The sequence below is a fragment of the Prunus avium genome, chromosome 1, assembly GCF_965620075.1.
Source record: "Prunus avium chromosome 1, drPruAviu1.hap1.1, whole genome shotgun sequence".
Lineage (NCBI taxonomy): Eukaryota > Viridiplantae > Streptophyta > Magnoliopsida > Rosales > Rosaceae > Prunus > Prunus avium.
The window spans coordinates 57,579,804-57,598,699 of NC_142284.1; the positions used below are offsets into that span (position 1 = coordinate 57,579,804).

Below are 18,896 nucleotides of genomic sequence, written 5' to 3' on the forward strand. Positions count from 1 at the left end.
GGTGATTTGCAGCAAGTTTAGTGAAAAACGATGTAGAAACAAATTTAGAGAACATAAGCAGTGTTAGATATCTGGTTTTGGGAGAAGGAATTAATTGATAACATAGCCAAAAAGGGGTTATGAGGAACTTCAATCTAAGCATGGCTCAGAAGAAATCACCATAAGGGGCTTCTTATTCAAAATGTCTCAGTAGACTTATTCACTAACTCAAAAGGAAAAAATGAGAAGAGAGAAGGGGGAAGAGGGGCAATCCAATGATGCGTCTTCCTCTTCCCTCTATGAAGTTTTTCCTTTGGGACTCACAAAGGGAGAGAGAGCCTATAATTTTTAATGTGTCATGATTCACTCAATTAATATATTTTTTTTACCATACTCAATTATTTATTGAATCCATACAAAAAGTGTAATATAACTGTTCTGAAGTGTTATTACATTAATTTGTTTATTGTAAAATAAGATTCAGTAACACTTCCCTACATGACTATTTGCAAAGATTATAAATTGACGAAATAAAATACAACCCATTGTTTTGTCTCAATCCACAAAGTGGTTTAATGATTTAAATCGTTAGTTTTTATGTTGCTGCTCAAAGGTCATCCACACCCAAAAAAGAAAAAGAAAAAGTTAAATTTAAAATTTATTAGTCATTTAACTATAATTAAAATAACAGATAAAAATTATCAATATGAAATGAGTAAGATGATAATAGGAGTTAGGATAAAAAAAATTTCATGATGAAGATTCGAACTTAGAATTCTTCCAATATTACAAGAAAATTACCATTAAGCTATAAGAAAATATTTAGGGTAATTTTCATTTTACTACATTGAAGTTTACCGAATTTCAACCTTCGATATATCAAATTTTTTTCATCTCAGTCACATACATAATGTTTATTTTTATATCACTTTCATACATCTGTTAGTTTGACAGTCACATTTTCCATTAAATAATGACGTGATCAATGTTGCCATGTGGACTCACCTATATTTTGCCATGTGGACTAAAATAATGAAAATATATTAATTAAGTAATTAAAATTTTATTAAAAGTAAAAATAAAAAAACATCTCTCTCTTCCTAATCATTGTTCAGCCTCTCCCTGTTGTCCTTCTTTCTTCAACAACTATAAAAAATAATAATAAGGCTTATTTATTATAGTATTCCCTGAAATTTTGGTCAAATCTCACTTTACCCCCCAACTTAACCCCCTTGACCGTGGTTTTGTGTTCTACTTTACCCCCCACCATTAACGTCATCCAAAAGACCGTCAAAAATGCTGACGTGGCAGGGTCATTATGGTAAAATCACACACGCTAGACAATTGCTGAGCATAGTCAGCGTCCTATGTGGAAAAGTGGACCCTACATACTTCTAAAATCAAAATTAATAAAAAATTCTTTACTTTTAAAGTTCAAAAAATCAATTATATGACATAATAAAATTTAAACTTTTGAAAAATTAATAAACCCTACCCATCAACCACTATCCCTCGAGCAGCCCCAACCCCTCCCACCCAGATTCCCCACCACGCCCCTCGCCTCTCTCTGTCTCTCCATCTCCCTCTGATTACAAAACAAAGTAATTAGATTCCCACATAAAATTAATCAAATTTTCATATGTGTCATTATGAATACCATAGAGAGAAACAAAACAAGAAAAAGAGGAAACCCCAATTTGCAAAAGAAGTATCCTTTGGGTTTTGTGGATTTCATTGGCCAAGAAGAAAGGAACATTTCCATTGTTATTTTATTTTCTAGTTTGCAAGTTCATAAGGTTCCTTTATGATGGTTCCAATGATTAGTTTATAGTCTCTGTTTCAAACCATCGCCTAGATGCTTGTTTCTGTTGCCCTTTGGATCATTCGGGCCTTCTTTGTTCAAGCCCAGAATATTACTCACTTTATCGCTTGGATCCAACATTTTCTATCATCTCTCAAAGATCTAAGATGAATCCAGATGAGAAAATAACAAACCCAATGCAACGAGCCACAACCCCCCGCCCCTCTCTGCCCCTGTGTGCCCCTCCACTTGCCCTTCTCTGCTCATATGTGTCTTTCTTCTCTTTTTCCCTATGTCACCAAATCCAGTGACTCCATACCCCAACCACAACCCACCAACCTATGTAATTACTCTCCACCCTAGCCACCCTTAGTGAAATCTGAAAAGAAAATACATTTTAAGGTTGTATTAGCTGTTGGATGGTTTTTAATATCAAGGGAGAGGAGGAAGATCGAGAGGGAGAGAAGAGAGCAGGCTGGGGTCGGAGGGATGGTGGTGACAATGTAGAGAAGATGGTTCCTGCTAATTTTTTTATTATAAAAATTTAAGTTCTTCTAACTATTTCTTTTAATTACTTTAAAAGACTAAGAATATTTTATTATGTTGTGGACTCTACTTTGCCACATCATCCAATCAAATTGGTGGGTAAAGAGGGCTACTATTTCTACCATTCCGTCCTATTTTTCCACCACCACCTTATCTTCAAAATTTTAAAGACAAATTTACCCCTTTATAAAATGACTTATAAGGACATAGAAAAAAAACCTCAACTTAAGTAAGCATTTTGACTTCTCATTTCCTCTTTCCTTCCGCTCTACCTCCCCTAAAATGCTCCTTGATCTTTTTTTTTGGGGTTCTTGTCTGAAACTTCAATCCTCCCCTCCTCACTCCATGACTCACCCTTAATTTTCTTTTCCCTTCGGTTCGCCCACCTTCATAATGTATTAGACTTCATTGCTCTTCGTTGGCAATAAATGAAGACATTAGTAAGAGTAGTGCTACCAAGAAAAGACATAAAACCTGCAGCAATTAAGTAACAGCACAAGAATCATAAACCCTTAGGAATAATGATGGGTGGAAAAATAGGATTGTGTTTTTTCAAATTTACATGGTGGGTGGGAAGATAAGGTGGGTGTGTAAGTGTATGCATTTTGAGTTTTTCTTTTGGCTTCCCTTGACATATTGTAATAGGACATAAACTGTAATTACCCAAGCTCTAGTTTAGATTAAGAATTGCAATGTTCGTATCTAGCTGCAATCTGATGGACAATCAATGATTTTGGCAAAGGTAATTTCTACATTGCATCATATTGCATTCACTAAATTTCTTAAGATTATGACTAGTCATCTTGCTTTCGTATGACTAGTCATCCTTTGCATCAGTAGGATTTCTAGCTGGATCCTAACCAACTCTTTTGTCCTATTCTCTCTGCTACCATCTGTACTTTCTAACCTAGGAATTTTTTGTGTAAAAGCCAAATGATTCCTCATTTGGTAGCTGTCTTTTTTGATAGGAAGTTTTGAAAAGGTTTCTTCATCCTTTTGCTCTCTCTTCTTCCTCAAGAGAAAACCACCATTTTCATCTATGAGTTTTCTAAATTGATTTTTCGAAAGCTGCATTTGAAATATGAAATCTGCATCTAGCTAGAACAAACACATTCTCATATTCATCTAGGTCAGATTCAAGATTGATTTCTTCAAGAGTATGGTTTCTTGAAGAAATTGGTCATTTTTCCTTGAATCCAAATTTTGGTTTCTGTCTGAGTTTGAGCTAGCTAGCAGGTGTCATGGGATGAAAGAGCTGAAGAAGGAGTTGTCATTGCCATGAAAGACTGAGCTACTAGTTCTGCTATGTTGGAGAAGAAGATTGCACAAAGGAGGTATAACTTATCTTCCTAAATAGATCTAGGATTTCTTGAATTTGCTTGTGTTCCTTTGTAAGAATCTTATTTGCTTAGTGGATTGCCTGGTCGGTTGATGACCCCCAGTTTTTCCCAATGGTGGGTTTCTGGGTGAACAACTTCTGATTCGCAGCTATGTTATTTTCTGGGTTTGTGTTCTTGATAGTTGACTAGTCATCGCATGATGTTCATGTATTTTTGGGTTTGTGTTCTTGCAGTTGACTAGTCATCATTATCTGTTGTTTACTGTTTACTTGATTATGATGCTTTCACACACTTTCATCACCATAGTTGTTACTAGCACAAGGGATGACTAGATTGACGAGTCCTTCTGAGTGCATAGGTTGTCACTAGTAATCTTCTTGGCTTACAGGTACATATTGGTATTCTCTGTGTATGTGTTCTTGGTTATGGTTTTACATGATTGACAGTTGACTAGTCATAAGTACATTTGGTCAAGGTTTAAAGTATGTGAAGATTGGTGTGTCTATTTGAATAGCTTGTAATTTTACCCCTCGTCACCTAAGTACCAATTTCAGGGTGGGGAAATAGGACAGGGGGTGGAAATAGCAACACTCATGGGTGAATAAGCCACATATATGAAATTACTTAAACACCATTTCCACGTCAGCATTTTTTATGGTCTTTTGGATGGCATAAGTGGAATACAAAACCACAGTCAAAGAGGTTCATTTCAGGGTATACTACAGTAAATAAGCCTAATAACAATAATAAATAAATAATAATAAAAACTTGCAAGTCAACCTCATGGGTAAGTAAGCCACATATATGGAATTACTTAAACACCCTTGTCACGTCAACATTCTTGACGGTCTTTTGGATGGCGTTAATAGTGGGGGCTAAATTGGAACACAAAATCCCGGTCAAGGGGATTAAGTGGGCCACTTTAACTTTGGAAGGTAAAGTGAGATTTGACCGAAGTTTCAAGGGGTACTACAGTAAATAAGCCTAATAATAATTTTATATTTTTTTAAAAAACCTGCAATTCACCCTCCCCCTTCATCTCTCCCTCCTTCCCTTTCCACCTTCCACTCCCACTCTCACGCGCCCTTTTATCTTTCTCTCTCCCCAACTATCTCCCCAACTTTCTCCCGTCTTTACCTCTCTCCACACTTTCTCTGTTCACAGTGGAGATCAACCTCCAACTCCAGGGCTGGGAGCGATGGATATCGCTAGGCGGCCCTGCCCATGGTCCACCCCACCCTCTCGTTTCCGCTGCCCACCCCCGCCATCTGATCTGAAACCAATTTGCCATGGTTCACAACCTCTACAAGCTGCAATTTTTGTTTTGTTTGGGTTTTTCACAAATTAAATTTGCAAAAATCAAAAGGAAAAAAAGAAAGTCAAGATCAAAACCCTAAAGCTTAAGGGAAGGGACCTGAAGAGTGAAAAGACCCGAATGGCAACCCTAAAGCTTAAGTGAAAAGACATGAATGGCAAAATATGAATGAGTTCACGCCACGTCATCATGTAACAGAGAACATGACGGTCAAACTAACTGATGTATGAAAATGATACAAAAATAAACATTATGTATGGGAGTGAGACAAGAAAAACCTTGATGTATCGAAAGCTGAAACTCAGTAAACCTTAACATAATAAAAGAATAATACTACTTTTACCACATTTGTATACTATATTCTCATACCACCTTATGTGGCAGCTAAAGTGGACAACCACATCAATTAAAATTATTTTACTTTTTTTTTCTTTTATGTTTTATTCTAGTATCTCGTAGTAAAATGAAAATTACCCAAATATTTATTACTCAATTCTTCTTACTAGCGAAAAGTAAAAGGAAAAAGAAAAAAGAAAAGAAAACTATGGCTTCGATGCGATTTCATCGAATGAGGACGTTCACATTATAACTTCCAGACGTCCTTTCTTTCCCGTAAAAATTAGATCCGATTCATAGTTGTCACCTCCATTGACGACAGTGAGCTTCTCTTCTCTTCTCTGCTGCCCTACACAACTGAAAACGCAATGAATATGCAAGTTTAGGGTTTTCCAATCAAAACTCAAACAAACCCATGAAGCTTCACAAGGACTACTATGGCTACTACTATCCCAACCAGTCTCAGAGAGCCGCTTTAGCTGGCCTTTTGGTGGTCCTCTTTCCGGCCTTCTTCCCAAATCTCTTCGGCCCATTAGGCCGTGCCTCTCCTTCCATCTTCTCAGTAAGTCCCTTCTCAAACAATCATTCTCACAGTTTGATGTTGTTGTTAATGGAAATGCTTAATTCTTAATAAAATTGCAATGGGTATTTTGCAGGAGTGGAATGCTCCAAAGGCCAGACATTTGCATCTTCTAAATCCAGCTTTACTTCTCCAATCTGTCAGTTCCTTCCTTTTTTACCTTTGATTTGTGATTTGTTTTCAGAATTGGTGTAAACAATTGATCTATTTACATATATTAACATATTCTTTTTTAATTTGTTTAGTCCGTTGAGCAACAGAGCAAGCTATGGTCTCCACTGCCCAACCAAGGATGGAAACATTGTCTTGAAGAGCCTAAAAGTCTATCATGTGAGTGCTAAAGATCGGGCCACATTTTATGTGACATTGAATTGATTGTTAGCTGATGAAATTTTATTCATTTTCTTGCAGTGACACCAAAAGGATCTACTGGGTATATTCAGGTGTTCCTTGATGGAGGCTTGAACCAGCAGAAAATGGGGGTGAGTTTTAAAATTTTATGAGGAAATTCTTTCTAAGCAATGTATCTTCTAGAAAATGAAGTTATACAAGAATGCTCGTTTACTTGATTTGATTACTTGTTGTGATACTTTAGCCAATTGGGTGTCCAAAATGAGATTGTCTAATTTACTTTATTTGGTTCTTCAAAAAAAAAAAAAAAAAAAGATTTGTGATGCAGTTGCTGTTGCCAAAATTTTGAATGCCACTTTGGTTGTTCCACACCTTGAAGTTAATCCTGTGTGGCAAGATTCGAGGTATATCGTGAGTATGCTAACCTGGAACCTTTCCTAGAATTTATTATTTCTGTCTAAAGTGGAGCCATTGATTTGAAACCCCATGTGCTTTTGCAGTTCCTTTGAGGAAATTTTTGATTTGGATCACTTTATTGAAGTCCTACGCGATGAAGTTTCTATAGTTAAAGACCTGCCTAGTGAATTTTCTTGGAGCACTAGGGAGTATTATGCTACTGGCATTCGGATTACTAGAATAAAAACAGCACCTGTCCATGCTTCTTCTGATTGGTATCTGGAAAATGTCTTGCCCATATTGCAGAGGTCAGTAATGCATCGAGCCTTTCTAATTGAGCGTAAAGTTCTTGCATTTTTTTAATCACTTGAGCCTGTTCTTGCAGTTTTCTGTTGTATGTGAAGTTGGTATCGTAAACTTTTGTCCCTATGTTGTCTTAGTGTCATATACTAACTTCACATGCAAAAACAGAAATCTGCAAGATAAACTCTTGTCCCTATGCTGTCTTAGTATCAGATACTCATGTCCGTATTCTGTCTGTCCTTCAATTTAGTCTCCTGCCTGCATGGATTGTGCAGAGGTTTCATTTCTTAAAATTGTGATTGTGATATTGCTTGTGTTAGAAACTTGTATAATCTGTCCCTATTTTTTCCTTTTATTTTCCAGTAAATAGCAGCGATAAGTTGTCATAACAATAAATATTTAGGAATGATAATATTATGATGCTATGGACATAGCTTTGGGAAATAGGTTGTTTGGTTAATGTGTATAGCATATAGTTAGAACTTAGAATTAGTGCATCACAGACGTATTTGTGCCTTTACATGTCAAGCCACCGGCTTTTCAAGTTAGATTATGTATTGCGTCTCTAGTTTTAGGATTTTAATGGTTATCTAGTTTTAGACTGAAAATATCCTTTTGGGTTTATTTTCAATTATCTTCTCTGGGTACAACTTGAGTTATCAACCTTAAGTATGTGCATATGTCTCGCTAGAATCATGACAATAGGTTTCTTTTTTAGAACTAAATTTGAAATTAATATCTTATTATGATTGGAAGGTGTTTCACTGATGCAGATACGGAGTTGCTGCTATTTCCCCATTTTCTCATCGTTTGACTTTTGAGAACTTGCCTAAAAACATCCAGCTCCTCCGTTGTAAAGTCAACTTTCAAGCTTTAGCCTTTGTTCCTCATATCAGGGAATTGGGAGAAACCCTTGTTAATCGTCTCCGCTACCCTCCTAATAGAAACCAAGACGCAGCAAGTGACTCACAGGACGGAACAAATCAAATTGAGAAACAGGGAGCTGGGAAATTTGTTGTTTTGCATCTTCGCTTTGATAAAGTATGTTCTTAATTTTCTTTAGATCCATGTCATGTTTGATCATGCAATAATTTTGTAAGAATCTTAAAGCTTTTCCGACGAACCCTAATTATATATGCAAAATTAGTATTTTCTAATACTCTTTGCCTGCACATACTCATAGGATATGGCTGCTCATTCAGCCTGTGATTTTGGTGGTGGTAAAGCTGAGAAACTTGCCCTTGCAAAATATCGGCAAGTAATTTGGCAGGGTAGGGTTCTAAAATCTCAGTTTACAGATGAGGAGTTGAGAAATCAGGGGCGTTGCCCATTGACTCCTGAAGAGATTGGGTTGCTGCTAGCAGCTTTGGGCTTCAACATTAGTACCCGGCTCTATCTTGCTTCTCACAAGGTATTTCTTAAAAGCAGAATGTCTATACTGTTTTTCAGGAGTTAACAGCTAGGGGATTGTTTGTTGCTGGTTCGTTTTTGTTTTTTGTTTTAATTAAAGATAGAGAAGGGAATGACGACAAAAGTTCAAAGAGAGATAAAGAGAGGGGAAATATATTGAAAGATTTATAAAACAAAACTTAAAACAGCTTTAGTTAGGTATTCTCCTTCTTCCCTCTCATTTTCATCCCCTCTCTTCTTTCTCTCATAGCTTTCCCTCTTTCTCTTCAATTAAAACAAAAGCAAGCACATTGACAAATAAGCCCCAAGTGTTTCATGTGATTCCTTAGGTTCCTTTTCAGTAAATGTTGATACTGTGTGTTCAGTTATGGGTTTAAATTGGATAAACGAGTCACTATTGTCCTTGTTTAGGTTTATGGCGGAGAAGCAAGGATCTCAACTTTGAGAAGATTATTTCCACTAATGGAAGACAAGAAGAGTCTTGCCTCTGCAGAGGAAAGGGCCAAAGTTGAAGGCAAGGCTTCTCTATTAGCCGCAGTTGACTATTATGTGAGCATGCAAAGTGACATCTTCATCTCTGCTTCTCCCGGGAATATGCACAATGCACTGGTAAGAGTATCAAGTTCAATACTTGGTAGATATGTGTCTTCTTTAAGATGGTGGGGGGATAAACCGGATTATCTACTTCATCAAATCTGTGGTCGTAGTGAAATATAGTGAATATAGGAATTCCCTAAATAGCCTATTATTATAAAATCAGGTATTTCAGCAGAAGAATTATTTCCTTGAAAATTTGTGAAAATTCTAAGTGGACAGGATTAAAATTTGTATCCTCAGGTCGGTCATCGTGCTTACATGAACTTGAAGACTATTAGACCAAGCATGTCATTGTTGGGAAAGCTTTTCGTGAATAAGAGCATGGAATGGTCAGAGTTCCAACATGCAGTTCTGGATGGGCATAAAAGTAGACAAGGGCAGATTAGGTCGAGGAAGGAGAAGCAGTCCATATATACATATCCTGCTCCTGATTGCATGTGTCAAGCTTAATTGAAATCGATTTCGGAGGCTGTGGTTTTGCTTTGAACGTCTGTCATTATTGGCAAGTAATTTTTGTAGGTCAGCTACTTATGAGTATTGGAGTTTTCCACTCTCATTGCTGTGTAGGCTTCATTTGAGCTCGTAATTGTATAGTCTGCTTTCAATGCATATCAGCATGTAGGACAAGCATTGATTCTCACCGACAAAATGACAAACCCACACTTTTCCTCTTTTTCTTTTTTGGTCACAATGCAAGGTAATATGATGAATTAAGCTTGGGGTAATCCCTAGTGCTTGACTATTTCAGTTTAATATGGTGAATTTAAGCTTCAAGCAATTAATCCAAGCTGTTGTATGCCTCTTCTTCTCCCTCCCCCCTTCAAAGAATTTCTACCTCCTTAGCAACCAAAAGAAAAATGCAATACTTACGAGGCCTCTGCGTGACACAAACCAACTCTCATAGGCCTCGTTTGGTTCATGGAAAGGATTTGATGGGAAATAATTTCTCATGTCTTTTCCGAAGGTGTAGGAAATGAAAATTTCCTTTCCCATGTTTGATTTGTCTAGGAATGTAAAACAAATTTGTTTAATTTTCAAATTATACCCATATTAGATAAATTTTAAAAAAGAATGCATTTAATGATATATCGTAATTTTAAATTGTTAATGGGGATAACATGGTCATGAAAAAGGTGCATTTAATTAGGGGTGGGCATGGGTTGGATTGGGTCGATTTTAGTCCCAACTTGTAACCCAACCCAATATATAGCGGTTTACGATTTCTTGGGCTCAAAACCCGCTTATTATTAGACCAACCCAACCTAATTCAAACTTTTTGTGATCGGGTTGGGCAGTTCAATTAGGTTCACTCAAAATTAAGCATATTTTTAAGTTTTGATTTCAACTTATAACCCAACCTACACATAGCGGTTTATGATTTTTTGAACCAAAAACCTGCTCATTTTTAAGCCAACCCAATCCACTATGATCGAGTTAAGCGGTTCGGTCGGGTCGACTCGAAATTGTGCCCACCCCTACATTTAATGTTGGCCTAAGTTTTCCATGGGAAAGAAAAATGAAACTCAAGGGGGGTGGAGGGTTTCATTTCCCCCCCTATGTTCCCTATTTTCCCATATACCAGGCAACCATTTCTCATGTCACAGTAATTACACATTTTAACATATGACATCTAAACATTGCTCAATAATGAAACGATCTTTTTTTAGGTTTGCCAGGGTATCCCCCGCGCGACTGCGGAGACTAAATCCCTCGAGATACGGTCAGGCGCAAAGCGGGGACCTCTCCCAACAGAATCTGCTATATTCGCAAGTGCCTGGGATCGAACCCAGGACCTCTTGTTTAAAGGATCCAAGCCCCTTCCACTTGGACCAACTCATGTTGGTTAATGGAACGATCTTTCCAATTCAAGTAAAAGAGCGAAATTTGCAATCACACATCAAACATATGCGTTAATGCGTTTTCTACACCTCCCTTTCTTTTCTTTTTTTGAGCTTTTCAGTTTTCACTTTCAGGGATGGGATGGGATGGGAGAAACTGGTCGTTTCTGATTGACCCACAAATTTCCATTTCGACAAATTATCAAGCAATCGTAGAAGACAATGTAATGCCAGCTTCAAAAACTCAGCGGCATGCATTTTTACACGTCAATCAATAACTGTGTTACACTACAACGACTAACGACGTAGCCTTCGTGGTCCTGCTATTCAGTTTGTGTGGCTCTAGGAACTGCAGGCAATTAACCATCTTTCACATCTGTGCCAACAGGAGGAGACCCTCCACCATTTCGGCGGGCAGTGAGTTCTTTTGATTCTGCAGCAGGAGATGGAGCCATGTCTTCTTCCTCAATTGGAAGTGTTCGCTTTGAGCCCTCCAAAGCAACACCAAGGATAATGTTCTCTTCTAAGGGAGGCCTAGCTATGGATGGTGATGAAACAGGTTTCTCACCATCATGCTTTGCCTGTAAAGGTGCCAGAGGAACATCTGCTTTTTCACTACCAGTCTCAGGCGAAGCAACAGGGGACTTCTTAGACGTCACCTTTGGTGGAGATGCATCTTTGGAATCAACTCCTGTTGTCTCTTTCCCTGCATTTTTTGTACTCACATTCTTGGACTGCAGCATTTCAGAGTTGCTTCGAACTGAACCATCAGATGCCGAATTCCATGCTTGGGGTTCAGATGTTGGCATTTCCGAGGTCTTGGAGTTTGTGCTTGAGTTGGAACTTGAAGTTGCGGCAACTTTATTGTCAGTTTGTGCATGAGTTAGTGTTGGCCCAGCTTTAGCATCTGATCCCTTGGAGTCGGATGTTGAGGAAGCTTCAGCCTGGGCCTGTTTGTCTCCATTTGTACGTGTTGAGCGACTTGAAGCTTTACTTTTGTCATCACTACTGATTTTATAAGATGGTTCAATAAGTAGATATGGACGATTATTGGATTCCCTAGAACGAGTGAAAATGGTGTCAGCAAATGGCACATTTTCCAAGTCAGCCTCACTGTAATATTTCTGAACTGTGCGAATGGGTGTGGCAAGCCGGGCACGATGATGGCTGACAACTCTGAGAAGATCCAAAAGTATTGCCTCCTGTTTTATTTCATCAATAGAGTTTATCTGAGATAAATATTCATCCGTTTCTCAAAGACTATAATTAACATTGAGAAAGTAAACAGAATTGTGATATCCATAAACAACAAAGTTCAGGCATACAGACACTTGGAAACCTTAGTAATAGTAAACAACACAGATTATACAATCCACATCGAAAGTCTGGTATAAAAAAGGTAAAACCGATTCTTTGAGTAACTTGTGAAACAATCTTAAAATGGCAATCAGTCTTTATAAATTACCCAACTTTTCCATCCAGTGAAAAAGGAAATGCCAAGAAAAGGCAAAATTATCTTGTTCAACATGAACAATCTATAAGCCAGACTAAAGGTTCATCAAGAAACAATGTATTGGAAAGGAAGAGTGAAGAATAGAATATCCAAACAAGGTTATGGCATTACCATTATACAAAATAAATCCGAGCACTAAGTCCCAACAATCATGCAACTGTAATCAATATGGCAGAGAACTAGAGCGAGTGAGTGTGACTTTTATATGCAGCATCTCTGGAATACTTATATTGCCATCTAAGTCAAAGATGATCAAAACATAATCTATTATATCATCTTGCACGTTACATGATTTCATAAATCTTATACTAATAATGTAGTCTTACCTTAACACAGAGATACTCCTCAAAATGAGATGTTTTAACAAAGCAGGATACCAAAATCTGCGACAAAAATAGACCAGTTATGAGAACAACCATTCAATACAAAATTTAATAGAAAGGAGGAAGGAAACAAAAAAGAAGGACGTATTATATGGAGATTGTATATCCATAGGAAAATCAATAGATGAGTTTCTTTATTCTATGAAGACCTTGTGAATGAAAGTGAAGAATTGCGAGACCATAAAAACATACACAACAGTTTCCATCATGTATTTCAAAAGTAAAAACAACTTATTACTTTTAAAGTAATAGAATGTTTTTACAAGGGACTTGAAGAAGGTCTTTCTTAAAATTTGTTTGCCAAATGGAACATGCTCTATTGAAACATTATAAACCTACTTATAAAAAAGTAATAATAATAACTTCAAAAGTGACAGCACAAAAGCCATACCATAAGGGCCTGATTATCTGGATTAATATTGTCCAGAAAAACTCTCCTATGCAACCTTTGCTGCTCTACTTGAGAATTTTTGGCCAAAACCTTGCGCATATCAGCTACAATAGTCTGCAGATAGTAAGGGATAAACCAGGTTCTCATATGAAATGATATAAAAAACACAAAGTCCTTGGAGCACAAGTTTCGCAAGCCAGTGAACTGAAATTTCTACTCACATTAATTTTAATGACATCCAAGTGACTTATGGCTAGGTGGGTCTTAATGCGCCAATGAGTCTTCTGGCTAAGATTCCTGACAACGTTTACAGTGAACTTGTGATTTGGAATGTGAACTGCTTCGCGATCATCGCCTCTTATAATTGTTGGTGACCACCAACCCACATGCTGGTACAATAACAAATTTATCAAAAATAATAAAATGTCCATACTGCTTATAAAAAATTCACTTCCAGTATTTTTTTTGCAAAAGGAACCAAATTGTTAAAGCCCTATTATGTTTAAGGTGGAAGCCATCAAAGGTATTCATGGGTAGGCATTATGTTTTTTCCTTCTAACTGCTGTTGTACTTGATGTATTAGCAAAGATGTATACAAACCTCAACAGTACCAGAAACTTCATAGCCTTCAATCTTAGTCTGAATCCATTCATTAACAACAAATGGTCGTGTGGCATGGATCATTACACTTGAAAGGAAGTTTGTGAATATCTGAGTTCAGACAATATTAAGGTACACGTAGTCAGAAAACCTTAAAAGGAAATTATGTCTTAATAGAATTTGAAAGTATACACATGGACAATCAGAATTTGTTATGATCAATAAACTGCAGCCTTTTCGATTTACAATATCACATGAAGAAAGATCTGTACCTCACGACCAGCAAGGGTGAGCAATACTGTGCCAAGACCACCAGCCGTTAGCCATTTCTGGGTTGAGAATCCCAGCAGCTCCATGAACAATGATACTGCAGCAACCCAAACTGCAGAATAAACAGCCTTGCCAGCGAAATTGAAGCCCATCTGCCCCAACAAGAGACAATTATGTAAGGATGCAATAATCTTATATGCTACAAGTGCCCTCATGACAGCTATATTATTGCATAATGACATAATATCTCACAATAACAGAAACTTGGTTGGAAAAGGAAAACTATGCTACAATCTATTTCAATGAGGTCAAAAGAAGCAGTAATGAAGCTAACGTAGATGAGGCCCATTTCATCGAAACATTAATCAGGACTGGTTATATTTAGTTTATTTTATTTTAATTATTTGCGTGAGTACTAATGACAATTTTATAACACAAGTATAAAGGCGAAAGAATGCATACAAAGTAATGAAAATATAATATGTGAACTAGTAACAGAAACATACATTTCTCGAATCACTTGGGTCACTTGTCTCCGTAAAGAACTTTTGTGCTTGTTGATTCAAGCTGCAAAGAAAAAGTGTAACAATAGAAAATCAAAATTTCAACCCCAATGCATTGACTACAGGATAAATGTATTGAAACAATGATTACAGGACACGTGAGGGCAAAAAGAAAATCATACGTGCATAGAGAGCATAGCACCAAAAGGAAAAACTATACCCAAAAAATAAGAACATTTAGACCAAACGAAAGAAACACTATCCTGAAGAGCAGACACAATGTCACTCAACACAGAAAATAAAACAGCCAAACATAAGAGACCCCTTACGATACTACAGCTAGCAGATTACGCATAATTGTAGGATAGGGTATATTCTTAAAAGCAAGTGAAGATGATGCCCAAAAAGCAGCCCAAAACTTCACTCTTTCCCATAACTCTTCCACCCCCACTCCCTTATACTCCTCGAATATTCTCCTATTACGTTCCAGCCAAAGGTTCCATACCACTGCTTGCATCAGACTGCCCCAGAGAATTTTAGCCTTCTTTCCCCTTCCCAAAGCATCAAATCTGATTGAAAAAAGTTCAAAGCAGCCTTCCGGTATTACCCACACCGTGTTTACTTCCTTTAGTAACATCTCCCACAATTTTAGGGAGAAAGGGCAATGAAGGAGGAGGTGGTCCACACTCTCCCCTGCCTTATTACATAAAGCACACCAGTGCGGGCTAATGCACACATAGGGACAGTGTCTCTGTAGTGTATCTCCTGTATTAAGTTTTCCCAACACCGCTTGCCACGCAAAGATCTTAACTTTTGGAGGAGTCTTGGCCTTCCAAATTTGAGTGTACGGAGAGAAAACCTCCCCTTCACCTCTACTCTGAATATGGGAACATAGAGACTGACAGGAGAATAACCCGGAGGGGTCTAGCTTCCATCTTCTCTTATCCACTCTAGAAGTGACCAATCTCACTCCCTCTAATAAGTCCAATAATCTAGCCACCTCCACAATCTCTAATTCATTAAGATTCCTCCTGAAACCAAAATCCCAACTGAGAGGAACCCATTCGATACCGTAAAGGAGGAAATTATGTGGTTTTGCTTCCTGGACAGATTGAAAATTCTTGGAAACACCTCTTTCAAAACACCACCCCGGCTCCAATCATCCTCCCAGAATCTGACCCTAACTCCCTCTCCAACCACAAAGACACATCCTTGACGGAATAAATTATAGCCACTAGAAATATCTCTCCAAGGGCTGCGGCAAGATCCTTGTCTCGCAGGTTTAGCATCCCACCCGTTTGTATCCATTCCATAAATGCTTCTGATCACTTTATGCCATAGAGCATGAGTTTCATTAGGAAACCGCCACAGCCACCATTTGGCTCTCAAAGCCTCACTTCTAGCTTTCAACGAACCCACTCCTAGTCCTCCAAATATTTTTGCTTTACCCACAAACTATACCCAAAAAATGAAATCAACTACGTCCTGGTAGAATAAATAAATTTGTTCAAACCAGGCATTTGGGCATTCTCAATGTTCAAATTACTTCTAACTAACATAAGAAGTTGCTTGACAAGTTCTGAAATGAATAAATCTAAAAATTCAATTCATTACAGACCAATCTATTAGTTGACCAACAGAATAATGAAATAAATATCTTAAGGCATAATAGCACCAGAGCTACACTCACCTTGACAAACAATAGGCAAATGCCAGCACTGTTGATAATGATTGTACAAAATTTATAAGACGTTGCTTGACAGCCTGGCTAGCTTCTGAAGGTAGGACTACAGGATCTAATGCTCTGAAATAAATCTTACAGCAGTTAGTGCAGATCAAATGGCTGGAAACAAGTTCTTGTAATTTGACTTGTAATTTGATTCTAACTTCTTGTAATGTAGAAGTAAACCTGCACATAAGTGTTGCTCCAGTCCAGAGAAGCAAGGGCCGGAGGTAAGAATTCATGACATAGTGCGACCTACTTTTATTCCAAGTACTATCGTTCCGCTGCAGATAATCACCATGAAAGAATTAATCAGCTCAATAACATAATCAAACCGTGTCTAAAGGCAAGGAGTGGCGGAAGAATAACAAATTATATACTTGAAGAAATATAATCCTGCTGAGACGCAAAAGTGGCCCAAGACCCCAAACAGCAAAAGCTATGATAGCAACTGCTGGGATCAATTTAAGTAAAACAGGGCTTCCACGTAAAGCATCATAAGACCTGCATAATATGTTAAAAACATAAATTTCTTTAGATACCAAACGTTTATATAATAATGAGAGAGAAAACATGATGAAGCAATTGCCCCCCAATAAATGGAAAGGAATACCCAAGAAAAAGAACACAAGTTATATGCTGGCGTGTGCAGCTGTCTAAGGAAGAAAAAAAACCCTAGTAATTCAAAAGGGAACACATATACACCTTGTTAAAACTACAGCAGCAGATTTCAGAACGGGAACCCCATTTCCTCCACCTGGTACTAAAACAGATCTGCACAAGAAAACATTGCATCTGGAAGATACTGGACCTATTGGGCCACGAACACTGCTTAAAAGATTGAGACTGCAGGCACCCTGTCGCTGACAATTAAAAAGTAAATAAAAAAATAAATCCATGAGCTCAGATCTACATAATAACAACCCCATCAGGTTACACACACACACACATCCAGAGCATATTGTAATATGCTACACTAGAACCATGAACCTGACTAAAACACGAAATGAAGTACAATGATCAAATTTTTATAACACTAGAGCACAGACAACAATGCCATAAAGGGAAACCGGAAAAAACAATTAACAAAACAAAAACCCAGAAACCCAGTGACAATTCTGTATAAGAAATCATACCAAATCATAGACCAGCAATTGAAAAAAATTATAAAAAATAAAGCTTAAAAGTGAAGCCATGAAACCATACCAAAACATGTGGCGGAAAGTTGATTCCGACCATATGTACTCGACCCTTTCCTACAAGGCACTGTGAAATTCAAAAACAAAACAAAAAACAAAAAACAAAGAATTCAATTAGTACTCCAGAAAAGGTAAACTCTTGGGCAAGAAGATTTTATGAAAAAGACTACAAAGAAATCTCACATACAGCATCTGGATTATGGCATCCACGATTACCGTGACTTCTCCATTCATATAACAACCGCACAGAAGCAGTATGAGGCATGGTTGATTGATTCTCAAACTGAAGCAAAGCTGCAACTTTGTGCACAATATGGTAATGCAGTTGAAAATCAGATTACCCTTTTGAACCTAATAAAACACTGTCTTCAAATTACGGGTCTCAGACTATATGTACCAAATATGTACAGCACCTGTCACACTAAAACTTCAAATTCTCAGTTCATATTGAAATCTGTACACAAACAAACAAACAAACAAATAAATAAATCGATTTATAACTAGCAATTAAAGCAGCCGAACGATTTTTAGATAACTTACTAAATTTTGTTACGCTTTTTAAGAAGAAAACCCATCATGAAAATAAAATATAAAAAACAAAAACAAAAAAATATGCAAAAAGTTTTTTAAAATTAAAATAATATGAAAAACTGAGAAATAAGTACGGCTTTAGTTTGAACAAGGTCAGAGGAACAAGATTTTTCAAAATTAAAAATTACTAGAAATTCTGATTTCTAAGGAACCAAAACCAAAAATTAACAAGGAAAGTATTGAGTGTTACCTAATGGAGCAAAGCAGAGGATAAATTCCCAAACTCTCTCACCGAAACTTTCTTGTACAGGAAACCGGTTTAGAGAGAGAGAGAGAGAGAGAGAGGTGGGGGCACTATGAGGAAGGCAAGCCCAAAATGGCTGGGTGGATACTAAGATGCGCCGGTTGGTAAACTCTACACGGCTTCGGCTGACAACGTGGTCAAATCAAAGTGCAGCGTCTTGGATTTTATTTCGTTACGTGGACCCGCGAAATTTCCTTTCGGTTTTTCACGGTGGGATTTATGTGGCGCATAGAGGTAAGGTGCGCGGTGTGCATAATTATTTGGGAGTTTCACTAAAATACCCAAAATGGGGCTGAAATTATAAAAATACCCAACACCCAAAACACTTTATAAACATACCCAAAACTCATCATTACACACACTCAAAATCCATTTATAAACATACCCAAAACCCATCATTACACACATACCCAAAACCCTTTTTTGGTATGTTTCTATGTTTAAATAGTGCTTGGGTATTTTTATAAATACATATCTAGGATTGGGTATTTTTATAAATATCTATAATTATTTAGCATCAGTTTCCTCCTTGCCAGCATTGCATGGATTGGTCTCGATCGATGATATTTATGCGGTGGGTCAGGCGGGTTGTTCTCAGGTCTGGGTCGGGTTTGATTGATACATGCGATAATAGTCTAAATTATAAAGACAATAGGGATTTCTCACATATTCGAATCTAAGACCACT

The 18,896-nt window shown here is 37.4% G+C and overlaps 2 protein-coding genes across 8 annotated transcripts; one reads left to right on the forward strand and one right to left on the reverse strand.

Annotated features, from left to right (window-relative positions):
• The first annotated feature begins 5,549 nt into the window (after nucleotides 1-5,549).
• LOC110752021 (O-fucosyltransferase 31) lies at nucleotides 5,550-9,736 on the forward strand. The gene is made up of 10 exons (XM_021952598.2): nucleotides 5,550-5,879; nucleotides 5,974-6,036; nucleotides 6,143-6,227; nucleotides 6,309-6,379; nucleotides 6,564-6,652; nucleotides 6,749-6,952; nucleotides 7,721-7,988; nucleotides 8,131-8,358; nucleotides 8,769-8,966; nucleotides 9,195-9,736. The coding sequence occupies exons 1-10, from the start codon at nucleotides 5,733-5,735 to the stop codon at nucleotides 9,402-9,404; spliced, it is 1,563 nt and encodes a 520-aa protein (XP_021808290.1). The 5' UTR covers nucleotides 5,550-5,732; the 3' UTR covers nucleotides 9,405-9,736.
• Nucleotides 9,737-10,940: 1,204 nt separating this feature from the next.
• Nucleotides 10,941-18,313, reverse strand: LOC110751940 (mechanosensitive ion channel protein 3, chloroplastic). 7 transcript variants are annotated; one of them, XM_021952505.2, is made up of 14 exons: nucleotides 18,156-18,313; nucleotides 17,562-17,795; nucleotides 17,382-17,441; nucleotides 16,881-17,032; nucleotides 16,556-16,679; nucleotides 16,362-16,459; nucleotides 16,143-16,256; nucleotides 14,456-14,516; nucleotides 13,952-14,101; nucleotides 13,680-13,790; nucleotides 13,301-13,468; nucleotides 13,080-13,193; nucleotides 12,632-12,688; nucleotides 10,941-11,994 (listed from the first exon to the last, which is right to left on the reverse strand). In XM_021952505.2, the coding sequence occupies exons 2-14, from the start codon at nucleotides 17,637-17,639 to the stop codon at nucleotides 11,152-11,154; spliced, it is 2,130 nt and encodes a 709-aa protein (XP_021808197.1). In that variant the 5' UTR covers nucleotides 17,640-17,795; nucleotides 18,156-18,313; the 3' UTR covers nucleotides 10,941-11,151. The 7 variants fall into 7 exon arrangements, with proteins under 7 accessions (XP_021808197.1, XP_021808193.1, XP_021808199.1 ...); XM_021952501.2 differs by having other exon boundaries at nucleotides 16,881-17,038; XM_021952507.2 differs by having other exon boundaries at nucleotides 17,558-17,795.
• Nucleotides 18,314-18,896: the final 583 nt, after the last annotated feature.

Excerpts from the sequence above, each read along its gene's own strand:
- LOC110752021 (XM_021952598.2), top strand. The coding sequence starts at position 5,733 with ATGAAGCTTCACAAGGACTACTATGGCTACTACTATCCCAACCAGTCT. Across the intron at positions 6,037-6,142 it reads CAGCTTTACTTCTCCAATCT|TCCGTTGAGCAACAGAGCAA; the intron begins GTCAGTTCCTTC and ends TAATTTGTTTAG. Across the intron at positions 8,359-8,768 it reads TCTATCTTGCTTCTCACAAG|GTTTATGGCGGAGAAGCAAG; the intron begins GTATTTCTTAAA and ends GTCCTTGTTTAG.
- LOC110751940 (XM_021952501.2), bottom strand. The coding sequence starts at position 17,639 with ATGCCTCATACTGCTTCTGTGCGGTTGTTATATGAATGGAGAAGTCAC. Across the intron at positions 14,102-14,455 it reads ACCCAAGTGATTCGAGAAAT|ATGGGCTTCAATTTCGCTGG; the intron begins GTATGTTTCTGT and ends TTGTTGGGGCAG. Across the intron at positions 13,469-13,679 it reads AAGTTTCTGGTACTGTTGAG|CATGTGGGTTGGTGGTCACC; the intron begins GTTTGTATACAT and ends TTATTGTACCAG.